Source organism: Zea mays, chromosome 4 (assembly GCF_902167145.1).
Source record: "Zea mays cultivar B73 chromosome 4, Zm-B73-REFERENCE-NAM-5.0, whole genome shotgun sequence".
In the NCBI taxonomy this organism is placed as follows: domain Eukaryota; kingdom Viridiplantae; phylum Streptophyta; class Magnoliopsida; order Poales; family Poaceae; genus Zea; species Zea mays.
Genome location: NC_050099.1, coordinates 67,628,196 through 67,655,229, shown reverse-complemented (window position 1 = coordinate 67,655,229; position 27,034 = coordinate 67,628,196). Strand labels below are relative to the sequence as shown.

At 48.1% G+C, this 27,034-nt stretch overlaps 1 protein-coding gene across 1 annotated transcript; it reads left to right on the top strand.

Moving 5' to 3' along the window:
• Positions 1-330: 330 nt before the first annotated feature.
• Positions 331-5,023, top strand: LOC100276726 (uncharacterized). Its single transcript, NM_001150444.1, has 3 exons — positions 331-837; positions 2,830-2,973; positions 4,633-5,023. Exons 1-3 carry the CDS (start codon positions 520-522, stop codon positions 4,825-4,827), a joined length of 657 nt encoding a protein of 218 aa, NP_001143916.1. The 5' UTR covers positions 331-519; the 3' UTR covers positions 4,828-5,023.
• Positions 5,024-27,034: the final 22,011 nt, after the last annotated feature.

Sequence of the window (27,034 nt, the reverse complement as noted above, 5' to 3'; positions counted from 1 at the left end):
CTTGCTACTAGTTATTGTGGACTTATATTCATTGTTGAGTGTTGTGCTGCTGGTTATCAGTGCATGTGTGCTGCTGGTTAGTGGCTATTTGCTGCTGTTTATTCAATTTTGAATACAGTCATAGCACAGGAGCAGCCAAACAAAGCTAACTAAGATGGATTTCGGATGTTTAGTTTAAACCGAACACCGAACCGAATAGCTCGGTTTTCTTTTGTGAGACACGGAGATCAGTCTGCTCTATCTGTAAACCGAACTTCTACGATACCGAAAAAACCGAACCGAAAAACCGATTGCATAGGCTAGTAATGGTCCCGCGCCAGACGGCCCAGCAGTGGCTGCACCTCGGTCCCAGCTGTCAGCGAACGGCAACGAGGCAAACACATGACGCCTCTCTTCTCTTCCGTGTAGATCTCGCTTAGAATTCGTGTACCAGAAACCCCGGCCCTAACCGCGCCCGCACCCTCGCCCTTGGCTCGCCGGAGATTAACGCTACAGCCGTAATCACGTAAATTCCTTTTCATGGAGGGTGTGGGCGCGCGGCTAGGGCGCACTTCGGCGCGCTACGGGCCGGCGACGACGTTCACGGGCCATGTCAGGAAGTGGCGCAAGGAGTGGGTACCAGTGGTCGCCGCCGCCGCCGCCGCCGCCGCCAACGCCAACACCAGCGCCAACGGTGGCACGACGTCCTCCACGGGGATGGGATCTGGCGGAGGATCCCGCGGGAATAATCTTCTCCTGTTTAAGTGGACCCCGGTGAACGGGGCTAACGGGGGAGGAGGGGATGGGGAGCAGCAGCAGCAGGCTGAGACGGCCACGAGACGCCGGCGGTATGTGCCGGTGAGGATTCTTGAAAAGATTGGTTGGCTAACATTTGTTCCTTCTGGTGGCGCTATGTGGGTGCGAATTTGTAACATGATTGGATCTTTTAGCTTATTTTCGTCGTTGTTTTGAAAAACGTTTTAGCTTGTGCGAGTTGAGCTCTCGAATTGTTAGTTACTTTTTATATCCATGGGAAATCCGTGCTTCTGTCAGTAATTAGCTGGACGGGTTTGAATTTCTTATCCCCAAGTATAATGGCAGATGCTTAAATAGTTAATTGTTTATTCAGATTGGGTGGTTCAGGATGTTGACACATCTTAGTGTGATTAGGATTGAGTTTATAATTTTTCTCGGTATTAAACTGGTCATGGATAATTTTGCAGGTGTTTGATCAACCTTGTGCAGTAGTCAGACATGTTCTAAGTTAAGCTAACAGTTTTTATTTTTCTTCCTTTTTAAACATATTGTAGAGCTTTTCATGCCCCCAAAGGCTTAGATAAGCAAAAAAGAAATGGCTATCTGCTTGTCATACCCCGAAGGATTTGATAACCCAAACAAAAAAGACAAACGAAGGATCAAGAACCAAGGTTGCTGGTAGTGGTATGCAACAAGAAGTGTTTTGCTTGGTGTTTATGGCATTAGCATGATATATCAGCTGATAAAACTCAAAAAGAAATGCAATGAATGTGTTTCTTATCCACCATGATTTTCTGTAGCCACAATCACTAATCAACATGGGTATTTTGATTTTGGTTTCCTAGAATGTGACATTGAGCTCGACATGTTTGGCAATAGGAAAACTACTTTGTTGAAGGACTGAAAGACTCAGTATTTCATTAAAGTAAGAACTGAAATTCTGACAAGAACTGATACAATAAAAAATCAGATCCTGGAAGATGGTCATTTCCTTGAAATAAGAAGATATACCAGAATATAAATGCAAGCCTAAAGTATTAATTTCCTATGGAAGATTGCCCTTCTAGTGTGGAAGGGGAATAAGTTCATTGAGGACGATCAAAGAAGCATGCCACACTCAGCCAGTCACCATCTCAGTTTTGATAGTAGACATAATATGATGGCTAGTGTTCTTGGCTGCACTAATTTTATATACATGGTCACTGGGTTGGGTTCTGCTTCATCCAAATTGCTTTTAAACAGTAGAAATCGACATGCATATATACACTATTGGTGTTATGATGATATATTGTCATAATCAGCAATATTTCGGCAAAAATCGTGGATTGCGATATTCTTGTATTTTGACACCAGCCACTAAGTTAGTGCTGTAGCATCATATTGCCAAACTAAGAGGCAGGGAAGTAAAGCTGACCAACACCTGAATGATTAACAGCTTCTTTATGTTTTTGTCTCCTGCCATGATCCATAGCTGTATCTTGTCAGTGGCCTCATGTATCACTGTAGCCTTGCTTGGGGGTGACTTCATTATTTCTTTGACCACTAAATTTTACAGTTCTTTTGTTGCTTTGATATTTGGATAGTAGTTTTAGAATGAGGAACAAATGGTGGTTTCCAATAGTTTAGGTTAGTCCACTAAGTGTATGGATAATTATAGATTTTGGATAACTCAACAATGCGAAATATAGTCTGTACCTGGCTCAATCGAATAAGATTACTGCTTTACATGGCTGTCAGTAGACTATCTACCTATTACATCTGTCATATTTAAGCTGTACACTATTTTTTCAGTGGTCCTTTTTGGTGGATATTTGTTATGTTTTAGTATTCATGTGTATGGATTGCCGGTATGATTTCATCTATTTCGTTCTTTCACTCATTGCATAGTTACTCATTCATTATTATAGTGTGCCTTTCAAATTTGTGATTTCTTAATATTGATAAAACTTGCTAAACTAACAAGGTTTCAAAATCCAAACTATCTAGGATTGATAAGTTCACTTTTTGTGCAATACTTCTTTTTGGAACAAACGACTTTTTCACTTTTATTCATATCTTGTCAACGGATATTTACCAAATACCTTATTATTACAGGTTTCTTTAATGGAAGAGCAAAGGCAAGAATCTACCAAATCTGATGATGAGAACAAGGCTAATGATGGAGATCCATCTTCGAATGAAACTGAGCCATCAAATGGAAAGACTGATATCAATGATACACCTATGGATGAATCTCAGGTAACAAGATCCTTAATTTACAACATTGAGTTAAGTAGCTGTAACTTGTGTTGCTCTACCCGTTCAAGGGTCTCACAGCTCTACACATTTTTTTTGGGTTCTGGATTACCTTATTGATAGTCTTATTTATGGAAAAATAATGCTGCCAACTTTCCTTGTTGCTACATATGGTTCTGCATCTCCAAGCATCAGACCATTTATTGTTTGATGTTTCCCGGCTGGCACCCTATTCTTTTTTAAGTATAAATATTTATTTATTTCTAGTAGCCATTGTCAATTATGATGTTCTCATGTGAAAGACTTCTACCTCAGTTTCATAACTTTGATCATGTAAAAATCCAGCAAATCATGTGTGTGGCACGCTGTTACCTAACCCTGGACTGTAATGGGGGCTGGCAAGTCTTGTCTCCCTGTTGTACCTTTTGTTAATGAAATGACACGCAGCTCTCGTGGGTTTGTTCAAAAAAAAAATCAAGCAAATCATGTATTAGTCAAATGCACTTCAAACGAAAATCCCGGCTAGCTCTCTTCTGGTAGGCCTGGCTCAGTGTAGTTTCTCCACTTGTGCCTTGGAGATATTGGGTTCGGACCAATCTCTTTCCAAATTTTGCAAGGGTAAGGCTACTAGAAATCCATGGCCTAGACTCTGGCCTTGTGTGATTACTAGCCAGTTGCTCGTGCTTTAATACGGTTTTTTATATCATATAAATAGGTATTAAGATATTTATTCAAATATAATTATTGTTTATTTCTAAACACTAAGATATGTGTGGTATGGTGGTTAGCCCCAAATTTCCGGAGCTGGGGGTGTGGATTCGAGTGCTCGCTCTGCACTTTTTTTGCGCGTTGTGGTAGCTGCATGGGTGGGGTCGGGTGCTGAGCAGGCATAGTAGCTGGCTGTGTGGGCGGTGGGGTCCACAGGGCAGTAGCTGAGAGAGGGGCGGGAGAACCAGTCAGAGAGCGTGGGGCGGGCCTAGAGTGTCATCGTGTCCACAAGGCAGTAGCTGAGAGGGGGACGGGAGAACCAGTCGGGCGCGTGGTGCGGGCCCAAAGTGTCAGCATGGAGGGTGAAGTTGTGGTAGCATCAGGTTCAGGTGCCTATATTAGGTTCTTAATAGAGTAGTATAGATAAATTGGTATTGAGATATTTATTCAAATATAATTATTGTTTATTTATAAACACTAAGTTATATGTGGTCTGGTGGTTACCTTCAAATGTTTGGAGCAAGGTGTGGTAGCACGGTGAAGCCGTGGTAGCATCAGGTGTTCACATTAGGCTCTTAATAGATTATTAAGTATAGACTTTCAACACTGGTTATGCCCAAGCTAGTGACCTCATGAACTCTCGGTGAATGTTCAAGATTCATGAGCTACAGCTTCAACATGTGGTTGTTTACTTTAAATGTCTTTAGAAACCAATGATGTAGTATGCTTCAAGTGTCATTACTGAATTGTGAGAAACTGGCCATGTAGCTTGGCAGTCAATTCACATGATTGATGAGATGACATACGGTAACATGCCTAGACCAGTTATCCACTTATCCTTCCCTTCTCTTTTATGTGCGCGGTTTATATACTTGTGTGTTATCTTTACAATCTTTACAGAAAAATTGAGGAAAGACAAGAATTTTAAGAACATAATTAAATGTCCTGTTTCAGGCAACAGATGAGGATGGTCGAGATTCTGGTAAAAACGGCGGTGGAACAGACCTAAATTTGAATTTAGGTTTGAAAGACCCGGATGGTGATAATGAAGTTGAGACATCAGAGAAACATGTAGCGGCAAACAATCCGCAGACAGAGAATAGATCCAAGAGGAAATCCGTAACCCCTGACCTTGAGATGACAATGTAACCCAGAAATTTCATTTGTCTTAATTTTACTATTTGCCATGAGCCCATGAGGTGTGTAACTTGGGTACGTTCTCATCGTAGAAACATTTAAGTAAAATCGATTACAGGACATACAATAGTGTGAACTGAAGAAACCTTTTTTTACTCGAACATGGAGAATTGTCTAAAGTCATTGTCAAATATAATTTAATTTTCCAGAGATGTTGGGAATTGGATAACATGTCTTCAGAACTTATTTGCAAAATGTTCTTTTATTGCAAGTGTATCTTGATTGAGAAACCGGAAACCGAGGGAACTTCCCGCTTAGGCCTTGTTCGGTTAATCATGTTACTATGTATTGGATGAAATTGGAAAAAAATAATAAGAAGATTGATTTATTTAGGATTTAAACCCATCCAATACCAGTCAATCCACATGGATTGAGAGCTAATCGAATAAGCACTTACATAGTTATTTTTTAGGGAACTACCTCATTACACAGTTATTTTTTGTCTAATTTGAAACTATATATCCAGGGAAAACATATAATTTGGTTTGTGGTCAATAGTAATATAATTATTATGACTAGTATGTGTTTTATGATGGCATTAGGGTATGTACATCACTTTATGACTAGCGTGTGTTTTATGATGGCATTAGAGTATGTACAACACTATTTGACATGAGGTTTCTTGTTAGAGGGTTAAATGAAAAAAAGAGACATGTTCTTCGCAAAGAGTATCTTTATACGACTCTCCATACATATTGTCTTTTAACTGTATTTATGTTAGATCTTTAGAGTTGTATTATAGAGTTTCTTAAGTGTCTCTTATACTTGGAAAACCGAATCATTGTCTCAGGGTTGTACATACCCTAATAAAACATTATTTGAATGAGTTTTCAATAATGTCGGTTGATTGGATAATTATTACTTTAATGAGGTTACAATAATGTTGGTTGATTGAGCAATTATGATTTTCATGTATCTGTGCAGTTACCAAACTTGTTTGATGTGCATCAGGCTAGTGCACGAAATAGGCCATACAGTAAGCAACTTCAACGATGTCTCTGATGTGCATACTAGGATTGCACTAGACAGGTCCGGTGTGTCCATTTTAGCTAAGTAGAGGGACGACTGCTAGTTTCTTAGCTTAGCTTGTGACTATAAATACTCCTTCACCTTGTCTATTGGCATTCTAAAGATACTTATACATCCTTTGATCTCTAAAGAGAGAGGTTTGGCGAGTTGAAGTAATTTGGATTTGCTAATTCAAGATTAAAGATCCCATTAATGTTTAGAGAGTAGCACATGTGCATCCACTCTTTTCATTAGGTTTTGTTGGGTGAAGCAAGAGTTTATGTTATTACTCTTGATGATCAACATCATCTAGATGGCTTTGTGGTGTTCGGGAGCTTGGTGATCTTTTGGTGGATCTGTGAAAAATCCAACTCATGTGTTGAATGGTTGTAGGCGATTCACTATGATTGGGTGACAAATAATCCGTTTGTAGGAAGCACTTGATTCTTGCTTCGATCAAGAGAGTGTGATATCTTTGCATGGGTGCTCTAATAAAGATTAGTGAGAAGTGTTGACTCTCTAATGTGCCCGTTTGGTTCAGCTTTTTTCTGACCTGCTTTTCTGAGAATCTGGTTGCGGAGAGAATCTGGTTGTGAGGAGAATCTAATCATCGTGGGGATTATGTGCGAAGGAAGATGAAGTGGTCCAAAGGGTTCAAAATCTAGAAAGCGACGGATTCTTAGGAAAACACGGTTGTGCTTCTTTCTCCCTCTTTACATTATGTAATTGCATTTGTGCAACTATTTTAATGTCTTTATGTTTGAAAATTTCCATGTTAGGGCTTGTTCGGTTAGCTCTCAATCCATGTGGATTGGGTGGGATTGGATGGGTTTGAATCCCAAACAAGTCAAACTTCTTAAGAATTTTTTCCAATCCCATCCAATCCATGTGTATTGGGAATAACCGAACAAGGCCTTAGCGTATGATTGGAACTAGGTTGTAAAACTCTTGTGCATATGTTAGAAACACTTTTAGGCACAACGACTGAAATGAGCTAAGTGATAGGTTTTATTTTTTTAAGAGTTCTAAATTAGTCTAGGCATCTTGATCCTTTGAATTAGTACCAAAGCATCATGCTCATGTTTTTAGGCTTCACTTCCTAGAGCAAGATGTCTGGTTGGGATGTACCCCTCCTTTGTTCGAAGGAGATGATTTTAATTATAAGAAAATTTGTATGTATAAAGCCATACAAGGGTTCCTAGAACCTAAGTGTCGGTGTTTTGGACCGGGGGGGGGGGGGGGGGGTGTTCAACCAACTAGTGAAAGATTGTCGTGTGTCCCAGATCCAGATGGTGATGCGAGATGGACACAAGCGATTTATCCTGGTTCGGGCTACTAAGGGCTCACTTCCAGCAGAGGGGGATGAGTCTTATATCACTCGCACCAAAGTGCTCGTAGTAGGGGTTGCAAGCACAACGAGTGAGGGGAGGACCCCAAGTCCCTAAAGTGATTGAGGCAAGTGCCAAAACCGAGTGGAGAAGACTTGTGAAGTATTCGTCTGTCGTGCTCCCCTCGTGGGGCCATGGACTATCCTATTTATAGGCCCAGGCAGAGCTGTCTTGTAGACGGGAGCCGACTACATGTTGTTAAGGGGTGTCTTCATGTCCTATAGACAGTATGGCCTGATACTTTGTTGTTGACTTATGCTTGCTTGTTTGTCGTTGAGAGCCGAGGCCGAGGCTGAGGCTGAGGGCTCGGTCACGTATCCGAGCCCCCCTTGCGTGGGGTTTCCCATACTGTAGTGGTTGACACAGTGCTCGTGAAAGTCGCCTAGAGGGAGGGGGGTGAATAGGCAAAACCTAAAAATTATAACTCTAAATCCCTTGATTAGTGGTTAGAACAATATGCTCAATTTATCGGAGTATAAAACTAAGTCCTTTGCTTGCAAAGAGTAATGCTTTAAAATAATGCAGAATTAACAAAAGCAACACAACTAAAATGTTTATGGAGAATAATGCAAGAAGGCTTAATTGAGAGGAGAAATGACACAAGTTCTTTCTTGTGAGGCGTTGCTTCTATACATGAGAATTTTAACTTGAGGCAACACAAAGTGATATCAACAAAGAATAGTGCAAGAGAACTTAGAGAGGGAGAAGACAAACAAATCACAAGCAATAAACACAAGTGACACAGGTGATTTGTTTTACCGAGGTTCGGTTCACCAAGAACCTAATCCCCATTGAGGAGTCCACTAAGGACGGGTCTTTTTCAACCCTTTCCCTCTCTACACCGATCACCAAGACCGGCGAGTGCTTCTTCTTAATCTCAAGGATCACTATGACCCCGCAAGGACCACCACATACTTAGGTGTCTCTTGCTAGCTTTACAAGTCTCCAAAAAGTTTGGAGGACGATGAATGGGAGTCAAAACTCCACGCTCAAATGATCACAAGATGTAGCATAAACTTCCTCTCAATGACTCTCACAAGGCACTATCGCTAAACACACACGAGTAGCTCCTTTTTTCTTGATCTCTCTTTTGTGGCACTTGTGAGGCTTTGATGTGGCCTAAATCTTGTGTATGAGATAGATCAATGAATGGAGGTGGTTGGAGGGCCTAGATATGTCTACTATATGCCTTGATATGTTGCTTGGGCTCCCACACCTTGAAATGGCCAGTTGGGGTGGCATTTATAGCCCCCAACCCCTCAAATAGCCATTGGACAGAAAGCATCAACTTTCTGTTGATGGGCGCATCGGACAGTCCGGTGCACACCGGACACGACACTGTTCAGTGTCCGATGCCTGTCACGTCAGCTAGCCGTTAGGGTTTGCAGCAGTCGTCCGTTGGATCTGCCTGTTCCCATGCTGCACCGGACAGTCTGGTGGCACACCGGGTAGTCCGGTGTGACTGTCTTCTCTGACCGTTCCTGACTTTCTGGCGTCTCTGACGCGGTTGGAAGTCAACCGTTGGAGAAGATTACCGTTGGCCGTGGGCTTCACCGGACAGTCCGGTGAATTTTAGCCACGGGCGCTGAGTTTTCTCAAGAGCGGCTAGTTCATTATGGATGCCAGCCTGGGCACCGGACACTGTCTGGTGCACACCGGATAGTTCGGTGCGCCGTAGGCTGGTGCAAGCCTGTCTTGCCCCATTGTTGGATTTCTTCACTGACTCTTTTGGGCTTCTTTTGATCTTGAGTCTTGGACTACTCTGCTTCTTTTTATGTCTTCTTTTAAACTGTTGCAGCCTCATTGCCTTAGTCCAATCCTGTTTCCATTTTGATTCTTTCACTCATATATCTTCTTTTGCTCAATACTAGCTTTAGAATAGTGATATGTTGATTTCGAGGTTTCCAACCTTTCTAGAAGTGTTGAATAGATTCCTCGGGTTTTTAAAACTATTGGCAGTTCATCTATTCCATGTTTTACCCCTATTTGGTTGGATCTAAGCTGATTGCGACTTAGAGACTCAACTACTGAACTTATGAACATGTGAATCAAAGACTAGGCAAACCAGTTAGTTCGAATGGTTGTGATGGTCATCAAGCACCAAAATATAAGAAATGATTTTAAGATCATTTCCCTTTCAATCTCCCCCTTTTTGGTGATTGATGCCAACACAAACCAAAGCAAATATGAAGTATGAAATTGTAACTAGTTTGCAATTGATCAAGTGTTCATAAGCTATTTAAATGGAAGTAGTTCTAAGTGAATATGGGTGATATTGACATGATTGTAAATTTGGACCATATTTGCACCACTTAACTTGTTTTTGCAAATCTTTTGAAAAGTCTTTCAAATTCTTTTGCAAATAGCCAAAGATATAAGAATATGATTTCAAGAAGCATTTTCAAGATTTCAAATGCTTTTCCTTTGACTAGATAAAAAGCTCCTCTTGAAGAAATTCTCCCCTTAGCTTTCAAGAGGGTTGAAAGTCGCCTAGAGGGGGGAGGGGGTGGATAGGCGGAATATGAAACTTACAAATTTAAACACACACTACAAGCCGGGTTAGCGTAAGAACAAATATCAAGTCCGGGAGAGAGGGGAAAAACAAATCAACCAAGAAATAAAGCGAATGAACACGGTGATTTGTTTTACCGAGGTTCGGTTCTAAAGATAGTCCCCGTTGAGGTGGTCACAAAGACCAGGTCTCTTTCAACCCTTTCCCTCTCTCAAACGGTCACTTAGACCGACTGAGCTTTCTTCCTTGATTTCTCGGGTCACTTAGACCCCGCAAGGACCACCACACAATTGGTGTCTCTTGCTTTGCTTACAAGGCTTTGAGAATAATAATGAGAGAAATAAGAAAGCCAACCAAGCAACAAGAGCAACAAAGAAACACAAGAACGATCCTCTCACAAGTCTTAAAGCACTAGAGTTGAATTGGGGACTTTGATTAGATCGGTGGCTTTGATTTGTGTCTTGGAGTGTTGCACTTTGCTCTTGTATTGAATGGAGAGTGATGAATGCTTGGATGGTTGGAGTGGAGGTGGTTGAGGGGTATTTATAGCCCTCAACCACCAAATAACCGTTGGGGTTGGGCTGCTGTCGATGGGCGCACCGGACAGTCCGGTGCGCCAACCACATCACCCAACCGTTAGGGTTCGGGCACAGTCGACCGTTAGAGCTTTGTCTTCTAGTGGCACTGGACAGTCCGGTGCCGCACCAGACATGTACTGTTCACTGTCTGGTGTGCCTCTGACGGCTGCTCTGCTCTGCCACGCACTGTTTGCGTACTGTTCATCTGGAATTCAGCTTTTGCAGACGACCGTTGTGTGAAGTAGCCGTTGCTCCGCTGGTGCACCGGATAGTCCGGTGGTGAAAGTCGGCTAGAGGGGGGGGTGAATAGGGCGAATCTGAAATTTATAAACTTAAGCACAACTACAAGCCGGGTTAGCGTTAGAAATATGAACGAGTCTGAGAGAGAGGGTGAAAAACAAATCGCAAGCAAATAAAGAGTGAGACACAAGGATTTGTTTTACCGAGGTACGGTTCTTGCAAACCTACTCCCCGTTGAGGTGGTCACAAAGACCGGGTCTCTTTCAACCCTTTCCCTCTCTCAAACGGTCACTTAGACCGAGTGAGCTTCTCTTCTCAATCAAATGGGACACAAAGTCCCCACAAGGACCACCATACAATTGGTGTCTCTTGCCTCGGTTACAATTGAGTTGATCACAAGAAAGAATGAGAAAAAGAAGCGATCCAAGCTCAAGAGCTCAAATGAACACAAGTCACTCTCTCTCTAGTCACTATTTGATTTGGAATGAACTAAGGACTTGGGAGAGGATTTGATCTCTTTGGTGTGTCTTGTATTGAATGCTATAGCTCTTGTAAGGTGTAGGAAGTTGAAAAACTTGGATGCAATGAATGGTGGGGTGGTTGGGGTATTTATAGCCCCAACCACCAAAAAGTGGCCGTTGGGAGGCTGTCTGTCGCATGGCGCACCGAACACTGTCCGGTGCGCCACCGAACACTGTCCGGTGCGCCAGCCATGTCAGCCGGCCGTTGGGTTATGACCGCTGGAGCTCTGACTGCTGGGGCCTCTGGTTGTCCGGTGGTTCACCGGACAGGTCCTGTAGACTGTCTGGTGCCCCTTCTACGCGTGCTCTGACTCTGGCGCGCACTGTAGCGCATTTAATGCGGTTGCAGTCGACCGTTGACGCGAAGTAGCCATTGCTCCGCTGGCACACCGGACAGTCCGGTGTGACACCGGAAAGTCCGGTGAATTATAGCGGAGCGGCCTCCCATTTTCCCGAAGGTAGCGAGTTCAGCGTCAAGTTCCCTGGTGCACCGGACACTGTTCGGTGGCGCATCGGACTGTCCGGTGCGCCAGACCAGGGTGCCTTTGGGATGTCTTTAGCTCTCTTTATTTGAACCCTTCTTTGGTCTTTTTATTGGCTTGTTGTGAACCTTTGGCAACTGTAAAACTTATAGACTAGAGCAAACTAGTTAGTCCAATTATTTGTGTTGGGCAATTCAACCACCAAAATCAATTTAGGAAAAGGTGTAAGCCTATTTCCCTTTCAATCTCCCCCTTTTTGGTGATTGATGCCAACACAAACTAAAGCAAATATAGAAGTGCATATTTGAACTAGTTTGCATAATGTAAGTGCAAAAAGGTTACTAAGAATTTGAACCAATAAATTCTCATAAGATATGCATGGATTGTTTCTTTATATTTTTAACATTTTGGACCACGCTTGCACCACATGTTTTGTTTTTGCAAATTCTTTTGTAAATTCTTTTCAAAGTTCTTTTGCAAATAGTCAAAGGTAAATGAATAAGATTTTGAGAAGCATTTTCAAGATTTGAAATTTTCTCCCCCTGTTTCAAATGCTTTTCCTTTGACTAAACAAAACTCCCCCTTAATGAAATCCTCCTCTTAGTGTTCAAGAGGGTTTTAGATATTAATTTTGAAGAGGGTATTCCAATTTGAAATTATACAAATAATAAGATACCAATTGGAAAATCACCATTTGAAAAATCTTTTCCAAATACAACTTTAAATTTTGAAATTTGTGGTGGTGCGGTCCTTTTGCTTTGGGCTAATACTTTCTCCCCCTTTGGCATGAATCGCCAAAAACGGATACTTGAGTGAAATATAAGCCCTATTAACTACTTTCTTCCCTTTTGGCGAACGAAATATGAGTGAAGTTTATACCAAAGTTGGAGAGATGCTCAGAGCGACGACGAAGGATGAGTAATTTGACGGAGTGGAGTGGAAGCCTTTGTCTTCGCCGAAGACTCCAATTCCCTTTCAATCTATGACTTGGTTTGAAATATACTTGAAAACACATTAGTCATAGCATATAAAAGAGATATGATCAAAGGTATATGAACGAGCTATGTGTGCAAAACATCAAAAGAAATTTCGAGAATCAAGAATATTTAGCTCATGCCTAAGTTTGTTAAAAGTTTGTTCATCTAGTGGCTTGGTAAAGATATCGACTAATTGTTCTTTGGTGTTAATATATGCAATCTCGATATCCCCCTTTTGTTGGTGATCCCTTAGAAAATGATACCGAATGGCTATGTGTTTAGTGCGGCTATGCTCAACGGGATTATCCGCCATGCGGATTGCACTCTCATTATCACATAGAAGAGGGACTTTGGTTAATTTGTAACCATAGTCCCTAAGGGTTTGCCTCATCCAAAGCAACAATGGCCTGCGGCAATATACTCAGCCTCGGCGGTAGAAAGAGCGATAGAATTTTTCTTCTTTGAAGCCTAAGACACCAGAGACCTTCCCAAGAACTGGCAAGTCCCCGATGTGCTCTTTCTATTAATTTTTGTTGGCGTTTCGACCCCGGGGGGTCCCTGGACCGACGAGTAAAATTGTCGCTGCGTGCCCCAGCCCAGATGGGTTGGCGCGAGATGGAACACAAAGGGGGAAAAACCGCGGCTCGTGTTATCCTGCGCCAGAGTGGGTGCGCTTGCAGTAGGGGTTACAAGCGTTCACGAGGGGGAGAGAGAGAGAGAGTGCGAGCCGGTTCGTCAGCCCGTCCTCCCGCGCGACCACCCTCTATATGAGGGCCCTGGCCCTTCCTTTTATAGATGCAAGGAAAGGGTCCAGGTGTACAATGGGGGTGTAGCAATATGCTAACGTGTCCGGCAGAGAGGAGCCAGAGCCCTATGTACATGCCAACGTGGCTGTCAGAGAGGCGCTAGAGCCCTGTGTACGCGATGTTGTGGCCGTCGGAGGAGCGTTTGAGCCCTGTAGAAGCACAGGTATCGGGGCTGTTGGGACCTTGCTGACGTCTCCTTGCTTCCGTAAGGGGCTGAGAGCCACCGTCGTCATGGACGCACGCGGGGAGCCATCATTACTTGTTACCGCGGCGAGCCTGGATGGGACGCCGGTCTTGTTCCCCCATAGCCTGAGCTAGCTAAGGGTAGGGTAATGATGTACCCCCTGCGGCGTGGTCGGTCCGAGCCCAAGGTCGGGCGAGGCGGAGACTCCTCCTGAGGCCGAGGCCGGGGTCGAGCGAGGACGCGATTCCTCTCGAGGTCGAGGTTGAGGCCGGGCCCTGGGGTCGGGCAAGGCGGAGACCACCTTCCGAGGTCGAGGTTGAGGCCGAGCCCTGGGGTCGGGCGAGGCGGAGACCATCCTCCGAGGCCGAGGCGGGGCCGAGCCCTGGGGTCGGGCGAGGCGGAGACCACCTTCCGAGGCCGAGGCGAGGGCCGAGCCCTGAGGTCGGGCGAGGCAGAGACCTCCTGTTGCGCCTGAGGCTGGACTTAGCTGTTGTCAGCCTCACCCTGGTGGGTGGCACAGCAGTCGGAGCGGGGCAGGCGACGCTGTTTTCCTATCAGGTCGGTCAGTGGAAGGGCGAAGTGACTGCGGTCACTTTGGCCCTGTCGATTGAGGAACGCGCGTCAGGATAAGGTGTCAGGCGATCCTCGCATTGAATGCTCCTGCGATACGGTCGGTTGGCGAGGCGATCTGGCCAAGGTTGCTTCACTGCGAAGCCTGCCCGAGATGGGCCTCGGGCGAGTCGAGGGTGCGCCCGTTGCTTGAGGAGGCCCTCGGGCGAGGCGTGAATTCGTCTAGGAGTACTGTTCTTGCCCGAGGCTGGGCTCGGGCGAGGCGAGATCGCGTCCCTTGAGTGGTCGAAGCTTTGACCTGAATCATGCCCATCAGTCTCTGCGGCTTGCGCTGATGGTGATTACCAGCCGAGTTTAGAAGTGTTGGGGGTACCCCTAATTATGGTACCCGATAGTAGCCCCTGAGCCTTGAAGGGAGTGTTGGTACTCGCTTGGAGGCTTTGTCGCACTTTTTTGCAAGGGGACCGACCTTTCTCGGTTATATTTTGTTCCAGTGGGTGCGCGCGAGCGCACCCGCCGGGTGTAGCCCCCGAGGCCTCGAAGGAGTGGTTTGACTCCTCTGAGGTCTTAATGCCTTTCGTGATGCCTCGGCCGGTCTGGTTGTTCCCTCATGCGATCTGATGGTAGCCCGGGTGCATGGTCGGGTTCTGAGTTTTCAGGCTGGTCTGTTGACGCTGTCAACGGTTTGGCCGTAGACAGGTTTGCGAGAGCAGCCCCCGAGCCTCTGCACGGAGCGAGAGGACGATCAAGGACTGACTCGACTTTTATCATACGCCCCTTCGTCGCCTTTCCGCAAGGAGGAGGGGGGAAAGCGCCATGTTGCCCTCGGAGGGCACCGAACATGGTGTCTCCAGTGAGTTGCTAATGGGTGATCCGAGTGGACGCCCGTGCCCCGTTTGATAAGGGTTGGTAGTGGCCCAAAGGCGCGCTCCAAAAGTACCTGCAGGTGATTTGCCGGACCCGGTCCCGTTCGATAGGATCCGAGGACTCGATGCCTCCCTCTGGTGGGATTCCGTTACAAAATCGCTCCTGCTGGTCTCAGAAATGTCCTAGGGTACCTCGGGAGCGTAGCCCGAGCCTCGGCCATGTATCGGACGTACCCAGAGTCATCCCTTGCTCTGCGTGCTCTGGGGCGGCTGTCGAACCCTTCGAGGGGCCAGCCTTCGAACCCCTGATCAGTAGTGGGCGCGGAGCCCGAGTGCTCTGAGGCGGCTGTCGAACCCTTCTGAGGGGCCAGCCTTCGAACCTCTGATCAGTAATGAGCCTGAAGCCCGAGTGCTCTAGGGCGGCTGTCGAACCCTTCCGAGGGGCCAGCCTTCGAACCCCTGATCAGTAGGAGGGCTCGGGGCCCGCTTCCTTCGCGGAGAAGGATCCCTTTTGAAATATCCCCTTTCCCGGTCCCTGTGGCAAGAGAGAGAAAGGGGAAGAGGAAAAGGATACGAATTAAATGGTGTAGCACACCTTCTTTGACACGGTCGTCATGGCGGAGGTGAAACATCGCCCGCTTTGCCTGCCAAAGGTGTCGCTTGCCGTGCCGCGGAGTTAATGCGACGGGACGGGTGGTTCGTGGGGCGGTCGTTGTGCGAGCCGTTCGAGGAATGGAACACGGGCGCGTCGTCTTCACGCCATGGGGGAGGGCTCCCCTGCTGCCGCCATTATTGCCGGCCCACTTTTGGCCATATCGACCGTCGAGCCTCCTCCCGCGGCTGACTGACCCGTGATCGATGTGCTCGGCTGGCACTGTTGGGCCACGCGCAGGGTTTCCTCGAGTCGCGGCACTGGTTCCACAGTCGAGAAGGCGCGGTATTGGCGCAAGTGGCGGTGCAGCTTCTCGCACGTAGTAACCGGCGCGCCGGTTACATGACGTATGGGCCTGGGCCTCCATGCTGGATGCGTCGAAGTCGAAGGGGTGTGCCCTCGTGGTGCGGTTGCACGCCACCTGCATGGCGGTCCGCCCTTTCAACCGCTGGTTTCGGCGAGAATGGAGGAGTGCTTGTAACCGCGGGGCAGTTACACGCTCCGCGCGCAGCTCGCATGACGTGTGGGACCCAGCCCCCATGTCATAGGGGGAGGACCCTGGAGCATGTCGGTGAAGACTTAGTTCATGACGCCTCCGGCTCTTTGGCTTTGATAGCTTGTCCTCGCCCCTCGAGTGGGGACGTGGGCGAGGGCCTTGTCGCAGCAGCGTCTACCCTGAGGTCATCGCTGCTGCTGTTTAGCCGCCCGGAGCGGAGGTCGTTGTCGCTGCTGCTGCAGTGGTCGGCGGCGAGCCACCTAGAGTTTGTCGTCTCGCAGGCCCTCCGATGTGGAGGTTGTTCATACCCGCGGGAGTGGAACCAGAGTTCTGTTTGTAATGGCACCTTAAGTGCCGGTGTATGTTCATTGTGGCTGTCGGGGCCTGAACATCTGGGGATTTGGGCGTGAAGCCGTGTTTCTCCCTCATTTCGAGCGCCGTGACTCGCCTGTCGGCTAGCTGAACCGCTTAACCGAGTGTGAGTTGTCTTGGGCGGAAGGTGACGAGTGAGGTATCCATATCCCGGAGGCGTAGGAGTCCCTCGGCTCGGTCGGCCTTACCACTCAAGGCTTCTCTTGCTCAGTTAAGGAACCCTCGGCTGCTCTGCGATGAGCCAGAGCCAGAGGCAGCGGTGTCAGCGTAGATAGAGGCGGAGTCGGCTCGAGAAGAAGCTTCGGCGCTCTTGCTTGCGGTGCCGAGCCGAGGCGTTCGCCACTTGCCCACCGTAGATCATGAAACAGTCGTGGACCTCGGGGAACTCCTCTGCCTTGTTGCCCTCCTTCTTGTCGTTGTCATGGCCTTTGCCACCTTCTGCCGGGGGCCGGCCTTATGGAAGTAGCACCAAAGCATGACGCATTCCTCAAGGGTGTGCTTGATGGGACCCTGATGGTAGGGGCACGACTCCTTGAGCATCTTGTCGAACAGGTTGGCCCCTCCAGGAGGCTTCCGAGGGTTCCTGTGCTCGGCAGCGGCGACAAGATCTGCATCAGCGGCGTCGCGCTTTGCTTGCGACTTCTTCTTGCCTTTCTTCTTCGTGCCGCGCTGGGCGGACGCCTCGGGGACATCTTCCTGCTGGCGTCCCTGAGGCTGCTTGTCCTTCCGGAAGATGGCCTCGATCGCCTCTTGATCAGAGGCGAACTTGGTGGCGATGTCCATCAACTCGCTCACCCTAGTGGGAGTCTTGCGACCCAGTTTGCTCACCAGGTCGCGGCATGTGGTGCCGGCGAGGAATGCCCCGATGACATCCGAGTCGGTGATTTTGGGCAGCTCGGTGCGCTGCTTCGAAAACCACCGGATGTACTCCCGCAGGGACTCTCCTGGCTGCTGGTGGCAACTTCGGAGATCCCAGGAGTTCCCAGGGCGCACGTACCTGCCCTAGAAGTTTCCAGCGAAGGCTATGACCAGATCGTCCCAGTTGGAAATCTGCGCAGAAGGCAGATGCTCCAGCCAGGCTCGAGCAGCGTCGGAGAGGAACAGGGGGAGGTTGCGGATGATGAGGTTGTCATCGTCCGTCCCACCTAGCTGGCAGGCCAGCCGGTAGTCTGCAAGCCACAGTTCTGGCCTCATTTCCCCCGAGTACTTAGTGTTGGTAGTCGGGGCTCGGAAACGGGTCGGGAACGACGCCCGTCGTATGGCCCGACTGAAGGCTTGCGGACCAGGTGGTTCGGGCGAGGGGCTCCGATCCTCCCCACTGTCGTAGCGTCCCCCACGCCTGGGGTGGTAGCCTCGGCACACCTTTTCGTCGAGGCGGGCTCGACGGTCGTGGCGGTGGTGCTCATTGTCGAGGCGACCCGGGGCTGCAGGTATCGCGTCCCGCGTGCGCCCGGTGTGGACCGAGGCTTCCCGCATGAATCGGGAAGTCACGGCGCGATGCTCCGGGGGGTACCCTTGCCTTCGGGAGGCAGAGCTCTCAGCCCGTCGGACCGCGGCATCCTTCAGGAGATTCTTGAGTTCTCCCTAGATACGCCGCCCCTCGGTGGTGGACGGCTTCGGCATCGCTCGGAGTAGTATTGCCGCTGCAGCCAGATTCTGGCCGACCCCGCTGGAGGCCGGGGGCAGCCTTGCCCTGGCATCGTCAGCGATACGGCGCTGGACGTCCTGGGCCTGATGACGCGCTTCTCCGGCCAGTGCTCGGCCTGCCCACTCCTGCTCGATGTTTTGTCGGAGCTGCACAAGTTGTCCTGCTTCCTCGTCGAGCTTGGCCTGCATCTCGCGGATTTGCTCGAGCTGTGTGTCCTGACCACCCGCAGGGACTGGGACCACAGCTAGCTCCCGCAGGATATCAACGCGAGGCGCAGGCCCAGGGGGATCATCGTCCTCCGGCATACCAAGGTGGTTGCCTTCGTCGTGACCCCCTAGATTGACGTGGAAACATTCGCGACTTGGGCCACAACCTTTGTCATCAAGGTTGTGGCCATCATCGGAGCAATGGGAGAGGCAGTAGTCGCATGCGGTCATGAAGTCTCGCATGGCACTGGGATTACCGAGCCCGGAGAAATCCCAACCAGAGTCGGGCTCGTCGTCTTCCTCGGAACCCGGGGGCCCGTAGGTCGAGACGGCCGTCAGTCGGTCCTAGGTTGACAACATATGGTACCCCGGAAGGTTAGGATATGCCTTTATGAAAGCGCTCACCGAAGCGGGATCGCTTGGTGGATCGAAGCTGAATCTAAAAGGCACAGGGTGGAAAACGGACGGTACCTCTCGATCGATGGGAGGTGACGAAGTCGCATCGGGGACGGACTGCACCGTTATCTCAGGTACGAGGCTAACGCCTAGCAGGCCCTTCGCGAGCATGCTGGCGTCATTGGTCCGCTTGGGGTTGGCGTGTTGCGGGGAAACGACGCTCGTCGTCGTCTCGGGCGCGAGGTCAACGCCCGACATGTCTCCCGCTGGGGTGCCGGCATCGTCAACTCGCTCGACAGCCGACGAGGTGCCGCCTCCTGCCTGGCCACGGTGGCCCCGCCTCATCCTCCTGCGGCGAGGAAGGTGGCGGGACAAACCCGGATGCTGCTCTTCCGCCACGGGAGGAAGACGTCGCTGAGTCCGCTGCCACCGGGCGGGCTGACGGCCGTCGTTGTCGCTGCCGCGCTGCGAAAGAAGGAGTACCATGTCGTAGCTGCCGTCGAGGGACATGAACTCGAGACTCCCGAAACGGAGCAGCGTCCCGGGCCGAAGAGGTTGCTGGAGACTACCCATCTGGAACTCGACAGGAAGTTGTTCGTCAACACGCAGCATGCCCCTACCTGGCGCGCCAACTGTCTGCGTTTCGACCCCGGGGGTCCCTGGACCGACGAGTAAAATTGTCGCTACGTGCCCCAGCCCAGATGGGTTGGCGCGAGATGGAACACAAAGGGGGAAAAACTGCGGCTCGTGTTATCCTGCGCCAGAGTGGGTGCGCTTGCAGTAGGGGTTACAAGCGTTCGCAAGGGAGAGAGAGAGAGAGAGAGAGTGCGAGCCGTTTCGTCAGCCCGTCCTCCCGCGCGACCACCCTCTGTATGAGGGCCCTGGCCCTTCCTTTTATAGATGCAAGGAGAGGGTCCAGGTGTACAATGGGGGTGTAGCAATATGCTAACGTGTCCGACAGAGAGGAGCCAGAGCCCTATGTACATGCCAACGTGGCTGTCGGAGAGGCGCTAGCCAGAGCCCTATGTACATGCCAACGTGGCTGTCGAAGAGGCGCTAGAGCCCTATGTACGCGTTGTCGTGGCCGTCGGAGGAGCGTTTGAGCCCTGTAGAAGCACAGCTGTCGGGGCTATTGGGACCATGCTGACGTCTCCTTGCTTTTGTAAGGTGCTCAGAGCCACCGTCGTCATAGACGCACGCGGGGAGCCATCATTACTTGTTACGGGGGCGAGCCTGGATGGGACGCCTGTTTTGTTCCCCCGTAGCCTGAGCTAGCTAGGGGTAGGGTAATGATGTACCCTCTGCGGCATGGTTGGTCCGAGCCCAAGGTCGGGCGAGGCGGAGACTCCTCCTGAGGCCAAGGCTGGGGTCGGGCGAGGACGCGATTCCTCCCGAGGTCGAGGTTGAGGCTGGGCCCTGGGGTCAGGCGAGGCGGAGACCACCTTCTGAGGTCGAGGTTGAGGCCGAGCCCTGGGGTCGAGCGAGGCGGAGACCACCTTCCGAGGCCGAGGCGGGGGCCGAGCCTTGAGGTCGGGCGAGGCGGAGACCTCCTGTTGTGCCTGAGGCTGGACTTAGCTATTGTCAGCCTCACCCTGGCGGGTGGCACAGCAGTCGGAGCGGGGCAGGCGGTGCTGTTTTCCTGTCAGGTCGGTCAGTGGAAGGGTGAAGTGACTGCGGTCACTTTGGCCCCGTCGACTGAGGAACGTGCGTCAGGATAAGGTGTCAGGCGATCCTCGCATTGAATGCTCCTGCGATACGATCGGTTGGCGAGGCGATCTGGCCAAGGTTGCTTCACTGCGAAGCCTACCCGAGCTGGGCCTCGGGCGAGTCGAGGGTGCGCCCGTTGCTTGAGGAGGCCCTCGGGCGAGGCGTGAATTCGTCTAGGAGTACTGTTCCTGCCCAAGGCTGGGCTCGGGCGAGGCGAGATCGCGTCCCTTGAGTGGTCGAAGCTTTGACCTGAATCATGCCCATCAGTCTCTGTGGCTTGCGCTGATGGTGATTACCAGCCGAGTTTAGGAGTGTTGGGGGTACCCCTAATTATGGTACCCGACAATTTTACACCCTGCCCAATTGGCATATGAATAACCAATTAAATCAAATGTGGATCCCCTAGGATACCAAAGCCCAAACTTAGGAGTATAAACTAAATATCTCAAGATTCATTTTATGGCCCTAAGGTGAGCTTCCTTAGGATCGGCTTGGAATCTTGCACACATGCATACGGAAAGCATTATATCCGGTCGTGAAGCACATAAATAGAGTAAAGAACCTATCATCGACCGGTATACCTTTTGATCTACGGATTTACCTCCCGTGTCGAGGTCGAGATGCCCATTGGTTCCCATGGGTGTCTTGATGGGCTTGACGTCCTTCATCCCAAACTTGTTTAAAATGTCTTGAATGTACTTTGTTTGGCTAATGAAGGTGCCTTCTTGGAGTTGCTTCACTTGAAATACTAAGAAGTACTTCAACTCCCCCATCATAGACATCTCGAATTTCTGTGTCATGATCCTACTAAATTCTTCACATGTAGATTCGTTAGTAGACCCAAATATGATATCATCAACATAAATTTGGCATACAAACAAATCATTTTCAAGTGTTTTGATAAAGAGTGTAGGATCGGCATTTCCGACTTTGAATCCATTAGTGATAAGAAAATCTCTTAGGCATTCATACCATGCTCTTGGGGCTTGCTTGAGCCCATAAAGCGCCTTAGAGAGTTTATATACGTGGTTAGGGTACTCACTATCTTCAAAGCTGGGAGGTTGCTCAACATAGACCTCTTCCTTGATTGGTCCATTGAGGAAGGCACTTTTCACGTCCATTTGATAAAGCTTGAAGCCATGGTAAGTAGCATAGGCAAGTAAAATGTGAATTGATTCTAGCCTAGCTACGGGTGCATAGGTTTCACCAAAATCCAAACCTTCGACTTGTGAATACCCCTTGGCCACAAGTCGGGATTTGTTCCTTGTCACCACACCATGCTCGTCTTGCTTTTTGCGGAAGACCCACTTGGTTCCTACAACATTTTGATTAGGACGTGGAACTAAATGCCATACCTCATTTCTAGTGAAGTTGTTGAGCTCCTCTTGCATCGCCACCAACCAATCCGAATCTTGAAGTGCTTCTTCTATCCTGTGTGGCTCAATAGAGGAAACAAAAGAGTAATGTTCACAAAAATGAGCAACACGAGATCGAGTAGTTACCCCCTTTTGAATATCACCGAGGATGGTGTTCACGGGGTGATCTCGTTGAATTGCTTGGTGGACTCTTGGGTGTGGCAGTCTTGGAACTTGTTCATCTTCCTTGTCTTGATCATGGGCATCTCCCCTTTGATCATTGTCCTCCTCTTGAGGTGGCTCATACTTTTGATCTTCTCCTTCATCATCTTGAGCCTCATCCTCATCTTGAGTTGGTGGAGATGCTTGCATGGAGGAAGATGGTTGATCTTGTGCTTGTGGAGGCTCTTCGGATTCCTTAGGACACACATCCCCAATGGACATGTTCCTTAGCGCGACGCATGGAGCCTCTTCATCATCTAGCTCATCAAGATCAACTTGCTCTACTTGAGAGCCGTTAGTCTCATCAAACACAATGTCACAAGAAACTTCAACTAGTCCAGAGGACTTGTTAAAGACTCTATATGCCCTTGTGTTTGAATCATACCCTAGTAAAAAGCCTTCTACAGCCTTAGGAGCAAATTTGGATTTTCTACCTCTTTTAACAAGAATAAAGCATTTGCTACCAAAGACTCTAAAATATGAAAGATTGGGCTTTTTACCGGTGAGGAGTTCGTATGATGTCTTCTTGAGGATTCGGTGTAGATATAACCGGTTGACGGCGTAGCACACGGTGTTGACCGCCTCTACCCAAAACCGATCCGAAGTCTTGTACTCATCAAGCATGGTCCTTGCCATGTCCAATAGAGTTCGATTCTTCCTCTCCACTACACCATTTTGTTGTGGCGTGTAAGGAGAAGAGAACTCATGCTTGATGCCCTCCTCCTCTTCGATTTGAGAGTTCTTGAACTCCGTCCCGTTATCGCTCCTTATCTTTTTGATCCTTAAGCCGAACTCATTTTGAGCCCATCTCAAGAATCCCTTTAAGGTCTCTTGGGTATGAGATTTTTCCTGCAAAAAGAACACCCAAGTGAAGCGAGAATAATCATCGACAATAACTAGACAGTACTTACTCCCGCCGATGCTTATGTAAGCTATCGAGCCGAATAGGTCCATGTGTAGGAGCTCGAGTGGCCTGTCAGTCGTCATGATGTTCTTGTGTGGATGATGAACACCAACTTGCTTCCCTGCCTGACATGCGCTACAAACCTTGTCTTTCTCAAAATGAACATTTGTTAGTCCCAAAATGTGTTCTCCCTTTAGAAGCTTGTGAAGATTCTTCATTTCAACATGTGCTAGTCGGTGATGCCAGAGCCAGCCCATGTTAGTCTTAGCAATTAAGCAAGTGTCGAGTTCAGCTCTATCAAAATCTACTAAGTATAGCTGACCCTCTAACACTCCCTTAAATGCTATTGAATCATCACTTCTTCTAAAGACAGTAACACCTATATCTGTAAAAAGACAGTTGTAGCCCATTTTGCATAATTGCGAAACTGAAAGCAAGTTATAATCTAAAGAGTCTACAAGAAAAACATTGGAAACAGAGTGGTCATGAGATATAGCAATTTTACCCAATCCTTTGACCAAACCTTGATTTCCATCCCCGAATGTGATAGCTCCTTGGGGATCTTGTTTTTTCTCATAGGAGGAGAACATCTTCTTCTCCCCTGTCATATGGTTTGTGCATCCGCTATCGATGATCCAACTTGAGCCCCCGGATGCATAAACCTACAAAACAAATTTAGTTCTTGATTTTAGGTACCCAAACGGTTTTGGGTCCTTTGACATTAGATACAAGAACTTTGGGTACCCAAACACAAGTCTTTGACCCCTTGTGTTTGCCCCCAACATACTTGGCAACTACCTTGCCGGATTTGTTAGTTAAAACATAAGATGCATCAAAAGTTTTAAATGAAATGTTAGAATCATTTGATGCACTAGGAGTTTTCTTCTTAGGCAATTTAGCACGAGTTGATTGCCTAGAGCTAGATGTCTCACCCTTATACATAAAAGCATGATTAGGGCCAGAGTGAGACTTCCTAGAGTGAATTCTCCTAATTTTGTGCTCGGGATAACCGGCAGGGTACAAAATGTAACCCTTGTTATCCTGAGGCATGGGAGCTTTGCCCTTAACAAAGTTAGACAATCTTTTAGGCGGGGCATTAAGTTTAACATTGTCTCCCTTTTGGAAGCCAATGCCATCCTTGATGCCAAGGCGTCTCCCACTATAGAGCATGCTTCTAGCAAATTTAAATTTTTCATTTTCTAAGTCATGCTCATTAATTTTGGCATTAAGTTGAGCTATGTGATCATTTTGTTTCTTAATTAAAGCTAGGTGATCATGAATAGCATCAACATTAATGTCTCTACATCTAGTGCAAATGGAAACATGCTCAATGGTAGATGTAGAGGGTTTGCAATATTTTAGTTCAACAATCTTAGCATGTAAAATGTCATTTTCATTTCTAAGATTGGAAATGGTAACATTGCAAACATCTAAGTCCTTAGCCTTAGCAATTAATTTTTCGTTTTCAATCCTAAGGCTAGCAAGTGAATCATTCAATTTTTCAATCTTAGCAAGCAAACTAGCATTATCATCCTTAAGATTTGAAATTGAATCATCACATGTATTTGAATCAACCTTAGCAATTAAACTAGCATTCTCATTTCTAAGGTTGGCAATAATATCATGGCAAGTGCTTAGCTCACTAGATAGTTTTTCACATTTCTCTACTTCTAGAGCGTAAGCATTTTTAACCTTAACATGCTTCTTGTTTTCTTTAATTAGAAAGTCCTCTTGAGAGTCCAAGAGTTCATCCTTCTCATGAATATCACTAATTAATTCATTTAATTTTTCCTTTTGTTGCATGTTTAGGTTGGCAAAAAGGGTGCGCAAACTATCCTCCTCATCACAAGAGTTATCCTCATCACTAGAGGTTTCATATTTAGTGGAGGATTTTGATTTTACCTTCTTCCTTTTGCCGTCCTTTGCCATGAGGCACTTGTGGCCGACGTTGGGGAAGAGGAGTCCTTTGGTGATGGCGATGTTGGCGGCGTCCTCGTCGGAGGAGGAGTCGGAGGAGCTCTCGTCGGAGTTCCACTTACGGCACACATGGGCATCGCCACCCTTCTTCTTGTAGTACCTCTTCTTTTCCCTCCTCTTTCCTTTCTTGTCGTTGCCCCTATCACTGTCACTTGATAATGGACATTTTGCAATAAAGTGACCAGGCTTACCACACTTGTAGCACACTTTCTTGGAGCGGGATTTGTAGTCCTTCCCCCTCCTTTGCTTGAGGATTTGGCGGAAGCTCTTGATGATGAGCGCCATCTCCTCATTGTCGAGCTTAGAGGCGTCGATGGGTAGTCTACTTGATGTAGACTCCTCCTTCTTCTCCCCCGTTGCCTTGAATGCGACTGGTTGTGCTTTGGGCGTGGAGGGGCCATCTTGCTCGATGATTTTCTTTGAGCCTTTGATCATCAACTCAAAGCTCACAAATTTTCCTATCACTTCTTCGGGAGACATTAGTGTATATCTAGGATCACCACGTATTAATTGAACTTGCGTAGGGTTAAGAAAGACGAGTGATCTAAGAATAACCTTGACCATTTCATGGTCATCCCATTTTTTGCTCTCGAGGTTGCGCACTTGGTTCACCAAGGTCTTGAGCCGGTTGTACATCTCTTGTGGCTCCTCCCCTTGGCAAAGTCGGAAGCGACCGAGCTCCCCCTCGATCGTCTCCCGCTTGGTGATCTTGGTCACCTTGTCTCCTTTGTGCGCGGTCTTGAGCACGTCCCAAATCTCCTTGGCACTCTTTAACCCTTGCACCTTGTTATACTCCTCTTGACTTAGAGAGGCGAGGAGTATAGTGGTGGCTTGGGAGTTGAAGTGTCGGATTTGGGCGACTTCGTCCGAATCATAGTCTTCATCCCCCGGTGATGGTACCTGTACTCCAATCTTAACAACATCCCAAATGCTAGTGTGGAGTGAGGTTAGATGATGCCTCATTTTATCACTCCACATATTATAATCTTCACCATCAAACATAGGTGGTTTTCCTAATGGGACAGAAAGTAATGGAGTACGTTTGGAAATGCGAGGGTAGCGTAGGGGGATCTTACTAAACTTCTTACGCTCATGACGCTTAGAAGTTACGGACGGCATGTCGGAGCCGGAGGTGGAGGGCGACGAAGAGTCGGTCTCATAGTAGACCACCTTCTTCATCTTCTTCTTCTTGTCACCGCTCCGACGCGACTTGTTGTGTGAAGGGGATCCCTTCACCTTATTAGCGGACTCCCCGGATGGAGCCTTCCCATGGCTTGTGGCGGGCTTCTCCCCGGTCCCGATCTCCCTCTTGGCGGATGCTCCCGACATCACTTCGAGCGGTTAGGCTCTAATGAAGCACCAGGCTCTGATACCAATTGAAAGTCGCCTAGAGGGGGGGTGAATAGGGCGAATCTGAAATTTATAAACTTAAGCACAACTACAAGCCGGGTTAGCGTTAGAAATATGAATGAGTCCGAGAGAGAGGGTGAAAAACAAATCGCAAGCAAATAAAGAGTGAGACACAAGGATTTGTTTTACCGAGGTTCAGTTCTTGCAAACCTACTCCCCGTTGAGGTGGTCACAAAGACCGGGTCTCTTTCAACCCTTTCCCTCTCTCAAACGGTCACTTAGACCGAGTGAGCTTCTCTTCTCAATCAAACGGGACACAAAGTCCCCGCAAGGACCACCACACAATTGGTGTCTCTTGCCTCGGTTACAATTGAGTTGATCACAAGAAAGAATGAGAAAAAGAAGCGATCCAAGCTCAAGAGCTCAAATGAACACAAGTCACTCTCTCTCTAGTCACTATTTGATTTGGAATGAACTAAGGACTTGGGAGAGGATTTGATCTCTTTGGTGTGTCTTGTATTGAATGATATAGCTCTTGTAAGGTGTAGGAAGTTGGAAAACTTGGATGCAATGAATGGTGGGGTGGTTGGGGTATTTATAGCCCCAACCACCAAAAGTGGCCGTTGGGAGGCTGTCTGTCGCATGGCGCACCGGACAGTCCGGTGCGCCAGCCACGTCAGCCGGCCGTTGGGTTCTGACCGTTGGAGCTCTGACTGGTGAGGCCTCTGGGTTGTCCGGTGGT

Coding starts and splice junctions, on each gene's coding strand:
- LOC100276726 (NM_001150444.1), top strand. CDS start 520: ATGGAGGGTGTGGGCGCGCGGCTAGGGCGCACTTCGGCGCGCTACGGG. Junction 838..2,829: donor GACGCCGGCGGTATGTGCCG/GTGAGGATTCTT, acceptor TTATTATTACAG/GTTTCTTTAATGGAAGAGCA. Junction 2,974..4,632: donor CACCTATGGATGAATCTCAG/GTAACAAGATCC, acceptor GTCCTGTTTCAG/GCAACAGATGAGGATGGTCG.